General features: G+C 45.1%; 5 protein-coding genes across 5 annotated transcripts; 3 read left to right on the forward strand and 2 right to left on the reverse strand.

Annotated features, from left to right (window-relative positions):
- Positions 1 to 1269: 1269 nt before the first annotated feature.
- Positions 1270 to 3010, forward strand: MGYG_05908 (oxidoreductase; the record flags this gene model as incomplete). Its single annotated transcript, XM_003171313.1, has 3 exons — positions 1270 to 1315; positions 1384 to 1916; positions 1994 to 3010. 3 exons carry the CDS (start codon positions 1270 to 1272, stop codon positions 3008 to 3010), a joined length of 1596 nt encoding a protein of 531 aa, XP_003171361.1.
- A 506-nt stretch (positions 3011 to 3516) lies between these two features.
- MGYG_05909 (EasF) lies at positions 3517 to 4602 on the reverse strand (the record flags this gene model as incomplete). Its single annotated transcript, XM_003171314.1, has 2 exons — positions 3517 to 4264; positions 4328 to 4602. The coding sequence occupies 2 exons, from the start codon at positions 4600 to 4602 to the stop codon at positions 3517 to 3519; spliced, it is 1023 nt and encodes a 340-aa protein (XP_003171362.1).
- A 668-nt stretch (positions 4603 to 5270) lies between these two features.
- MGYG_05910 (short chain dehydrogenase/oxidoreductase CpoX2) lies at positions 5271 to 6127 on the forward strand (the record flags this gene model as incomplete). The annotated part of the gene is made up of 2 exons (XM_003171315.1): positions 5271 to 5868; positions 5931 to 6127. 2 exons carry the CDS (start codon positions 5271 to 5273, stop codon positions 6125 to 6127), a joined length of 795 nt encoding a protein of 264 aa, XP_003171363.1.
- A 1082-nt stretch (positions 6128 to 7209) lies between these two features.
- MGYG_05911 (peroxisomal catalase) lies at positions 7210 to 8733 on the forward strand (the record flags this gene model as incomplete). Its single annotated transcript, XM_003171316.1, has 2 exons — positions 7210 to 7419; positions 7492 to 8733. The coding sequence occupies 2 exons, from the start codon at positions 7210 to 7212 to the stop codon at positions 8731 to 8733; spliced, it is 1452 nt and encodes a 483-aa protein (XP_003171364.1).
- Positions 8734 to 9537: 804 nt separating this feature from the next.
- MGYG_05912 (hypothetical protein) lies at positions 9538 to 9930 on the reverse strand (the record flags this gene model as incomplete). The annotated part of the gene is made up of 1 exon (XM_003171317.1): positions 9538 to 9930. One exon carries the CDS (start codon positions 9928 to 9930, stop codon positions 9538 to 9540), a length of 393 nt encoding a protein of 130 aa, XP_003171365.1.
- Positions 9931 to 11440: the final 1510 nt, after the last annotated feature.

The raw sequence follows: 11440 nt of genomic DNA on the forward strand, positions 1-11440 counted from the left end.
ATATCGGGTCAAAATGCTCAGCATCGGTTGTTTATCCGCGTAGCGTAGACTCTAGGAACGGAACACGTGATTGAGAAAATACCCAAATTTGTATTGAGAGTGAAGGTCATAACCGGCAACCCTGAGCATCTCAGCGAACATCGGTGCCGTACTATGCCACCATAGCTTCTGTTCATGGTTTGGGAAATTCGATGAAGTCAGATATCGTCTTGTAGACGAGTGAGCCGGAGCAGTTGGGGATTTCGATGGAACCCATTGCGATCGTGTTGAACTAGATTAGGGATGTCTCGACAATGAAAATGATGCTCAGAATATGTGTCTACCGGAGAGGCTGGTCACTCTGAGATAATTATAGCTGGGGACAAGACCACGAACGATAGTTGGGTGCAAATTTTAGACCAACTTCTGCATGGGAATTCATCTTTCGAACGATGAAGATCACCCAACCACAGGGCTGGCAGAGCTGTATGGTCCTAGTTGGTGCGTCAGACGCATAAATTTACAAAACCTATCAGCCAGCCAGACCAAAAAGAAACGTTTCCGATATCCCCTCGTCTTTCCAAATAGCATAGCTATGTTATCAATAACCACAGGCGTTTAGAGGTAGGATGCATACATAGTTCTCATGCAGTATCCTCTCACTTTCATCCTTGCCTGGCATTTATTTCCTTTTTTTAACCCTTCCTCTCCTTTAGCTTCGGGCTGCTTGTGCCTTTCATCCTAGTGGTACACGAAATCTTTCGGGGAACCTGATAAGCTGCTCTAGATCGACCAACGCAATGCACGAATGCTTTCTCCCAATATTTGGTGTCTGCAACCCAGCCGATTCATTACCGGGTGGAGTAACTGGAAAATGGATCATTGACTTGTAAGCCTGATGCGCTATCTTGTAAGACCACTAATTATGGTATTTAGAGGAGCAATGTGACAACCCTAAGGGGAGAATTCCGCTTTGCCCATCCAGAAACCTCTCCGCTTGTTTATTCAACAGCTGTGCCACAATTTGGATTTGCATTTTTCAGTGCTGTCCAAGCTTGCATAATGCAATTTTTATTCTTGACGACTGGGTTGGTCGCTCTTCTGAGCTGGCTAATTTACACGCAGGAAACGCAACCAGCTTCTTGTCGTTGCCGGCCATGGGAATCATGCTGGCCGTCCGAGGAAATTTGGAACTCACTCAACTCGTCTGTTGATGGGAACCTTCATCGCCTAAAGCCAGCGGCACATGTTTGCTATGGGTCCAGTTTCAATCAGAGCGCCTGCGATGACATGCTACTCTTATCAAGGAACAGTGGGTGGAGGGCGTCCAATCCAGGTAGGAAAGGCTCCAGCTATTCGAAAGCACATTTCGCTATTTCCAGCTAACACTTTTGGTCCTCACAGGTGTTCTGCAGGATTGGGTGTGGGAGGCTGGTGAAACAGCCAACGAGACCTGTCCAGTGGGGTCCCTGCGGACGGTCTCTGCCGTGAATTCTTGTCACCAAGGCCGTATCCCTCTGTACTCAGTCGGGGTGGAGTCAGCCCAGCAGGTCCAGAAAGCAGTTCGATTTGCAAGACGGCACAACCTTCGCCTTGTCATTCGTAACACTGGACATGATCTAGCGGGGAGATCGAGTGCCCCAGACTCTTTTCAAATTCATACTCATCGCCTACAGGAGATCCATTTCCACACCAATCTGCGTCTCAATGGATCTAATGCGTCCCTAGGGCCAGCAGTGACGGTTGGTGCAGGTGTAATGATGGGAAATCTCTACTCTCAAGCTGCTCGTAATGGTTACATGGTGCTTGGTGGGGATTGCCCGACAGTCGGAGTAGTCGGAGGCTTCCTTCAGGGAGGAGGAGTGTCAGACTTTCTAAGTCTTAACCAAGGGTTAGGTGTTGACAACGTGCTCGAGTATGAGGTTGTGACAGCGGATGTAAGTGCCTGAATTATTTTACCAAGTTTGTAACATATCATGAAATTTTGCCCTTCGTTACTAATCTTTTACTTTAGGGAGAGATCGTGGTTGCTAATGCACTCCAAAACCAGGACCTTTTTTGGGCTCTCCGAGGCGGTGGAGGGGGGACATTTGGTGTCGTCACTCGAGCCACCATGCGTGTCTTTCCGGATGTTCCTGTTGTGATCTCTGAGATCCTTCTTGAGGCCTCCAAATCCAATTCGTCATCATGGACCCAGGGATTGTCAGTTGTTCTTACTGCTTTACAGTCGCTTAACCGCGAAAATGTTGGTGGACAACTAGTCATTGTAGTGCTGCCTAAGCTTGCAGTTCAGGCAAGCATCAAGTTTTTTTTTCTCGATGCAACCGAGACGGCCGCCATTGATCACCGCATGAAATCATTTCTTACTGAGCTCAGCCGCGCCAACGTCAAATACGCATATTCATCTAAGGGCTTACCACACTTCAGTTCCAATTACAGACAGGTTCCAGATATCCACGCTGACAACGATTACGGCGTTCTTGGATCTACTGTGGCGATTTCCCAACAGCTATTCGACTCCCCCCAGGGGCCGGAGAAAGTTGCTAATGCACTTGCAAATCTCCCCATGTCCCCTGGCGACCTTCTCTTTACCAGTAATCTTGGTGGTCGTGTTATTCTCAATGGGGGACTGGCTGAAACGTCGATGCACCCTGCTTGGCGTGCAGCCTCGCAACTCCTCAATTACGTACATACAGTCGAGCCTTCCATTGAAGGCAGGGCAAAAGCTCGTGAAAAGCTAACCAATATTCAGATGCCTATGCTATACGCTATTGATCCTAAGTTCAAGCTTTCGTATCGCAATGTTGGAGACCCTAATGAAAAAAACTTTCAACAAGTCTATTGGGGATCAAATTATGGACGCCTTTCTGATATCAAGAAGAAATGGGATACTACGGATCTTTTTTTCAGCAAACTTGGTATTGGTAGCGAAAAATGGGACTCCGAAGGTATGTGCCGGAAGCATCAGGAGGCATTCTACCAGAAAATGAGGAGATTCATCTCTTTGACTACTTTCACGCTGAAGAATTAGCAATGCGGAGGTTATCTTGCCGTTAGACAACTCTGTTTACCTCCCGCATGAGCTGCTCTCCGATGATTGAACTTTATTTTAAGGCTAGCTTTGCTGCCTGAATGTTATTTTTATGTTGAGTACTCCGTATGTTTCCCTGGTCTCTTTCACGTAGTGTAAGATTTGTGTTGTAATGAGGGCCAGACACGCTGTCTCCCAAGCTTGTAGGCATGCGGACCCGAGAATATTTCATTCCAGTGCTTCTTACCGAACTATGAGGCTTAATGCGCTTTTTCCTCCCGCCTTTTGGCTGAAAATCTGTTTAAAACCCGACTGAAGGCGTATACTATTTACGATTCTTTGGAACACAGCAGTGACTTGAGAGGTGATAATAGGCTCATGCTCAAAGTTAAACCTTAGGTTTCGGGACGATGCTTGGAGCGAACTAACTCTATGTGGCACAGATATTCAAATAAGGTTTACTATCGCCAGGCCCACAAAACCAAAAATTGGGGCCTGCGGTTTCTCTAGTTTGGGCAACACTTCAACTGGTAAAATGCCACATCACAGGTTTCCTTGGACCAAGACTTCACATCGCGTAACCCAGCAGCCGCAAAGAGTTCTTTCCGCTCATCACAGTCATATTTGTAACTGCACCCAAAACGAACCTTTTCGTGCTTACTTACCACAATGTTATCCAGGGGCTGTCCAAGTTTGATGTCTTTTGACCTGGGTATCAATGACGCCTCATGTCTTCCAAGAACGTAATTCCACTCACTTAGGAAATGCCAGTCTTGGGAATTGAAGACCTTTTCTTCTCCATTTTGAGGGAATAGAGTGTTTCCGTAGTTGAGTGATTCCAATGCAAACGGGACGACGCCCTCTGCCGTGTAGGCACGGATGACTTTGGTTGGGACTTTGCAGCTGTCCAGTGTGAGCAGGATGGAGCTTTGTGAAGAAGACTCGACAAGTGCGTGGGAGGCAATGTTTCGCAGGAATTCGGCTGCGTTCGGACGGGAGAAATTGCCAATTGTCAACCCAAACAACAAGAGGCAGTGTGGTTGGTCTCGGATAACCGGAGTCTCTTTTAGCCAATGGAGGCCATCCTCAAATGTTCCATGAAGAGCAGAAAACTGTACATGGATAAATCGATCCGTTGGTATGGCTTGCAGAGTTGAGGTGAGCTCCGAGAAGCTCAGGTCTAGCGCATAGTAGGTCACGTTCTTCTGAGCAGCTTCTAGGGCCTCCAGGAGGTGTATGACTTTGTCTAGGCTTCTGTAATTACACGACAATTTAGTTGGCGAGAAGTTGAAGCCCGTGGAGTAGGTATGACCTTACGCGCTTCCGAGATCCACAACAACACTCCCATCTGCAATGGATGCTGCAATATCTGCGGCCTCCTCCTTTAAAATCTGTATTTCTTCTCGCCTAGGATAGAAATCGGATGCATGTGAATGGCGGTTCCAATGCTGTATTCCCTCAGTACTATAAAAGAGAAGAGCAGGAAGGGTCTTTGGGCTCGACAATAAACCTGCTTCGACTTGTTTAGGGATTGATTCTTCGAATTTGCTTCGACGAATGTCAAGGATTTGTGGGGGATTAATGTTTCCCATGGTGGTTTTCAATATCTTTATATTATATCCTTTGGTCAGGTAATGGTGGAGTAGGAGTTCTTGATTATCTTTGTCCTTCTTGATTGTGCCTTTCGAGCTTTAAATACGGATAAACGAGCAACTTCTTCCTCTCCTTTTTCTTGTCTCACTGGATAACGGGACCACATGTATCTCCCAAGGATACTCACTCAAATTTGGATTTCCTGGCACAAAATATCCACCTTAGCGCATACTATCCTTTATCACATTTTCTTTTCTTACAAATATTTACAACATGCGTTTAGTCCTATAATATACCGAGAAATTGTACCATGTATGCTAGTCTGGGAGGAGGGGTTATCAAGCCATGTCTATCGGCTTCGTGTGAGATGGAACTAGCATTCAGCACAAAAAAATATTCTTCCAAGTTAGATAAACTAGATAAAGTTTGTGACTCAAATAAAAGACAATACTCTGTAGAGATATATAAGTATCGGCGTGGGTGAATATTTTAGAATTATTGATAGTCTATGTCAAACCGTTTTGCTTTAACTAGTTACAGAGTACTCCGTACATATTTATTACAACCTCAGTTGTGAATCGCTCCTAAAATCCAAAGGGAACCAACTCAGTTTACGTCCTTACTCCAACACCTTTTTGAAAGGATCTCCCTTTAACCTGCGAAAGAAATGGCATCCGTTACTTCAAAGATATTTGCTATTACAGGAGGCGCATCTGGAATTGGCGCAGCCACCTGCCGCCTACTTGCGCAGCGGGAAGCTGCTGCTCTTTGTCTTGGGGACCTTTCCAGCGAAAACATGAAGCAACTAGAGAGGGAAATAAAAGAAATCAACCCTGAAACAAAAGTTCACTGCACTGTCCTTGATGTATCGTCATCATCAGAGGTCGATGAATGGGTCAAAGCAATTATCACTACGTTTGGAGAGCTTCATGGAGCAGCCAACATTGCAGGCATTGCCCAGGGTGCTGGTTTGAGGCAGACGCCGACCCTCCTAGAAGAGGACGATGAGCAGTGGAAGAAGGTATTCCGGGTAAACCTTGACGGTATTCTGTATTCCACCCGAGCAGAAGTCCGAGCAATGAAGGAATATTCGTTGACAAGCCCTGGGGACCGAAGTATTGTCAACGTGGCTAGTATAGCATCAATGGCTCACATGCCGGATGTTTTCGCCTACGGAACTTCAAAGGCAGGATGTGCTTATTTCACTACCTGTGTTGCACAGGATGTGATGCCATTTGGAATACGAGCTAATACTGTTTCCCCTGGTAAGTCTTGAAAGAAAACCCCTTGTCCCCTGATTGATATTGACATATGGAAATACATCAAGGCATCACAAGGACCCCGATGCTACCGAAGTTTGTACCAAATGCAAAAACGCAAGAAGAGGTCGAAGAGACGTACAAGAAGGAAGGTTACTCTGTCATTGAAGCTGATGACGTTGCCCGGACTATCGTGTGGCTGTTGAGTGAAGATTCTCGTCCTGTCTTCGGGGCCAATATCAATGTTGGTGCTTGCATGCCGTGATTGGTTACTAGACACATATACACAAATTTGGGCCCATAAAATCCGAATATTGGCCTCATGTAGAGTAGAGATCGGCGACATGACCTACATAGCTGACACATTGTTATAAGGACCATTTTTGGTGCATGGTTTTGATACGCAGAAGAACTCGCCCGGACTATGGAGTATATGTTACGTATTCAGTGTAGAGCGTTCGCTAATTCGCTCTGTATCCGCGCACTTCCCTGGCTCGTACCCGAACAGACAGCACATATCGCCACGGTCTCAACAATAGTTAACAGCTGCCAAGCACTAACGTACTTGAATGATTTGCATTGTAAAGTGGCCTGCTTACTAGGCTGGCTGATTCCGAAATGCAGTAGTTAGCTCAAATGCCCCCACACAACTAGCGGTGGATTGGGGTACTCAAAAATAAGTATCTTACCTCGCCCTGTTTCAAACGGTGATTTAACTACTTGATAGCTAACTATCAAGTCACTTTGATAAAAGTAGCTACGTAGAAAAAAGAAAACAATACGACGAAATAAGCATCATGAACTTGTATGTCTGGTTGAAAAGCGGCCAACCAAAGATCTGTACCGTCATTACCCAAAGAATGAGTGAGTTTGGCCTCGTATTGCAATAGCTTCTGCAGTCAATTATCAAATATGATTTTTGATTCTACGCAGGTCTTTCCTGTGCGATTTTGACACTGACGCCTGCATGAACAATTACCTGAAGGTCGTACAATATGATGCTGCGATTGGTAGGAGCAATGGGAATGGCCTTGGTGGGATATTCTGGTGTCTACATGGTCCGTTGGACTCGTTACATTCTGAAAGGCTCATTTTTGAGCCATTGAGATAACCAAAGCGTCTCAATCCGGGTAGCCAAACAGGAACAAGGGAATGATAAGCAAAGCAAGTTTGGAGCTTACTGGTCTTGCCCATTTGTTCTTATTTACCAAGCATAAGTTCTCGCCTGACCATAAGAATTGTTCCTCCGTCCCTCGAAGTTGTCGTCCTTGATTACACCCATTCTTATGCCAATTTGTTGTTCATTATAGGCCAGTTCCGGTATACCATTGCATTAAATTACCTACGATGGCTCCAAACGCTGCGGACAAATGCCCCGTCATGGGCAATGCTGGGGAGAAATGCCCTGTTATGAACCCGAGTGGATTCACGTCTTCCATTCAAAGCCATGGCCCTAGAGATATTTACACGCTTGAGGCATTGTCCCATTTTAATCGAGAAAAAATTCCTGAGCGACCGGTTCATGCCAAAGGGACCGGAGCATATGGAGAGTTTGAGGTAAGGAGGTCCCGTTTATTTGATTTACCGGAGCCATTGACTAACGCAGAAATTTTCTGCGTATCTTACCAGGTGACTGCTGATATTTCCGACATTTGCAATATTGACATGCTACTTGGAGTGGGCAAAAAAACTCAATGTGTCACTCGTTTCTCAACAACTGGCCTTGAGCGTGGCTCTTCTGACGGAGTCAGAGATTTGAAGGGCATGGCTGTTAAGTTCTTCACAGAGCAAGGAGACTGGGATTGGGTGTCTCTCAACTTCCCATTTTTCTTCATCCGCGATCCAGCCAAGTTTACCGACATGATCCATTCACAACGTCGAGATCCGCGAACAAATCTATTGAACCCCAATATGACCTGGGATTTTGTCACCAAGAACCCCGAGGCATTGCACATGACTCTTTTGCAGCACAGTGATTTCGGAACCATGTTTACATGGCGAACACTGAGCAGCTACGTCGGCCATGCTTTCAAATGGGTAATGCCTGATGGATCATTCAAATATGTTCACTTCTTTCTGGCGTCAGATCGTGGCCCTAACTTCACCGATGGGTCTACAGCGAAGATTGACCCCAATGATCCAGACTTCGCCACCAAGGACCTTTTCGAAGCCATAGAACGTGGTGATTACCCCAGCTGGACCGCCAATGTGCAAGTTATCGATCCGAAGGATGCGCCTAAATTAGGCTTCAATATACTTGACGTTACAAAGCACTGGAACTTGGGAACATATCCCAAAGGGCTAGATACTATTCCGTCTCGTCCATTTGGAAAACTCACTCTGAATCGCAACGTGAAAGATTATTTTTCTGAAGTTGAGAAACTCGCGTTTTCACCATCCAACCTTGTTCCTGGTGTGGAACCTTCTGAAGACCCTATTCTTCAAGCTCGTATGTTTGCATACCCGGATGCTCAGCGTTACCGCCTAGGAATTGATCACCTCAAAGCCCCTCTTCGCCGCAAGGAAACTTCTTGCCAACAGGATCTTGGCCCTGAGTTCAACAATTGGCTTTCCCAGGTTACCTCAGAGGCATGGTCTCACCCACATGAGGATGACTACAAGTTTGCTAGGGAGTACTATGAGGTCCTCCCCGAATTTCGTAGCCAGGAGTTCCAGGATAGAATGGTTGAAAATCTGTGCAAGTCGATTGCCCCAGGGCCAGATGAACTAAGGAAGCGAGTTTACGATACGTTCGAACTTGTATCGTCTGAGCTTGCGCGTCGCATCCGTGAGGGAACAGAGGCAATTGTTACGGAGAAAGCGCGACCCGACTCGCCTTCAAGGGCCCAACCTGGACAGTTGAGACTTTAGGAGTCTAGGTGTTGCACCACTGCCAGTTTGCGATGGTATCCTATGATCCTATGATAATGCTATATTTATTTATATGAATAGGGGCTTCTTTAAAGAGTAATCCATGGTTTCTACTAAGTGCTCTTTGCTTCATTACTCAAGATTCTGTTGATTGAGTCTATATCTTTTTAAGCAGTATCGTCAGATCCAAGGTTTCTACGCACAGAAGCGCAGACGAGCATCTGCCAACTTCTCGAATTTGTGCAATTTCCATTCCAACTGGAAATGTGTTTATATGCGTAGCTCTGTACAGTAACAATAAATTACATGGTAAATAACATCGTGTTTGTTGTTGTGGTTCCACAGACAAGGGAGTCTCTTGAAATAAAGTTATGTGGCTCGGCCCGTTCCATAATTAATAATGGGGCATAATCTTCTTGGCAATCAGCCGCGCAAGGGCCGAGGGGATTGAGCGTTCTAGCTGTAATTTGCATCAACTTGTAAAATACAGCTGAAGGCAGGCTAGCCTAATTATGGGTCACCAAAAAGGCTGATCTTGTTTTCACATGCATTGTTCAGATGAGAACTGCCACGTCACGGCCAAGACGAGGAGTGGTGGCCAGTTGTGCCAAAAACACTCGAGAGAGAGCTTTGAACCAATTTCAACAAGAGATGAAGTTCGTACAAATTGAGTGGGCCGCTTTAGAGGCATTCTTTTACGCTACCAGGTTGACGCTGTTCTCTCCACTCAAGTCTCATGAAAGTTTTGATTGATAAAGTGGTGTACTACAACTGAAGAGTGTATACCAACAATATAGCTCCCCACTAATCGTATATGTGAAACAATTTTGCAACAGTCTTCCACTCACCATCCACCTTCACGAGCGCTAAATGATCTCGGAACCCTCCATTCTCCAACTCTGAGTCGACCTCAACGATTGCTGTGGATGGGGTGATCGCAAGAATATCCAGGTTGTAAATCAGTTCCGGTGTGCATCCTCGCTCCACAATCATATCAAAGAGCTCTTGAATGGGGGCAGTTTTTAGGTTTCCATCAATCCAGCCGTACATTCCAGCGTTTGGGTGAAATCCTTTGCGACTATGGTCCACCTTCCCGGTTATCAGGCCATCCACATAATACTGAGCTGCCTTTAAAACGGCTTGCTTCTCTTTTGTTGAGACGGGCTTGGTGTTTTTCGCAGTTGCGGAATTTTCCATGGTGGATAATTATTTATAAGTTGTCTTGACTGGATAAATGTCAGTTTCCCGGTTATTGAATATCATGGAGCACTTACATACCAGATAGTATTTGAGTTACAAGCAAGGGCTTTGGTATGTAGAGAGTTTGGCCGTCTGAAAAGGTTGTGAAATTAATGTCCCCAGAAGAAAGCTCGTCTTATATAGTTATAGACCCCAAATCACCCTCTTATTAGTTATTTCAGCGATATCCAACCAAATTACAAGATATACCAAGCGACATCACAGCCCCGCCAAAATAAGATAATTCAACTTACTCAATTTTTCGCATCTTATCAATGCAGCCATAAATAAAATGTTATCAGTAATGGATCATAATTCGTCAGCTTCTCTCGAAAACTGTTGGGATGTTGAGTTTCGAAGCCCTGCATTGACAAGTTACGGCCTTTGTCCGTAGAATTACCTCTCTTTGATTACAGGCTGTACAAATCTTCTCAATGCAGTCGAATAGCAAATATGACATCTCTTCAGCGGGCGTTCCGCTACTACCTAACAGCTAGCAATCACCTTATCTCCGTCGTACAAAATCTCGGTGGTTACCAATACTTTGGTCCATGCAGTAGTGAAGTCAGTTGGTGCACGAAAAATGAGTTAACACTTGCTAAACAGCCTATTTGCTTACGGAGTACACTCATGGTTCAAATTTCCGTGTGTGTCTTGAGCCATAAAGGATACGAGTGTTGTTGGAGACCTAAGGTGGTCGCCCTGGCTTGGTTCTTTCTTTTTTAATGCTTTCTAGGAAATATTGACCATAAAATAAGAAGACCAATACCTCTTGGTTACACAAATATTGGATATCAATCTAGTAGCCAATTTTCTTTTTTCTACGACTGTGGAGATATTCGTTGGATCATATTTATGCCTTAGTATGCCGATTATATATAGGTATATTCAACAAAATAGACAGCCGCCTGGCTTGATACCGGCGTTATATTCTTTCCCCATTGGACTCCATGTTTGACAGTTACTTAGGTAAAAAATGGTTCACCAGACAGGTGCGTTTTTGACCGCGCATGGCAGGGTCTCAATTGAGTGTGTAACTGTATAAGAATATATTAAAGAGGGGTAAATTTTTCGTCAACGATAAGCCAGGAGCATTACATCTGTGCTTTTGCTGCTGCTTCTCATCCTCTCTTTTTTCGCACGTTCCATTAAAGTCCGAAAAGTGGCCCTACGGAATACAGTGGAATAAATCCCAAGTATCCAGTTTCTAGGATCTGATTTTTAGTCCATGACAATTATTCAGCTACGGGTCCACCGACGTCACCTTCATCCCAAATATCAGAAACAGACGAGACTTTTTTCGCAGCACTGCCGCTGATAAAAAGAAAAATTGAGAAATGCTAACATGTAGCGGGCTGACTGACCAGAACCTTGGAGGGTCTGTTGTAATCAGCTTCAATTGTACTATTAGTTCTCCCCCTTGACTCTCTGCCTCGAAGAGCTAATTGGATGGTTAGATAATAACAGG

Source organism: Nannizzia gypsea, genomic scaffold (genome assembly GCF_000150975.2).
Source record: "Nannizzia gypsea CBS 118893 supercont1.5 genomic scaffold, whole genome shotgun sequence".
Taxonomy (NCBI): Eukaryota; Fungi; Ascomycota; class Eurotiomycetes; order Onygenales; family Arthrodermataceae; genus Nannizzia; species Nannizzia gypsea.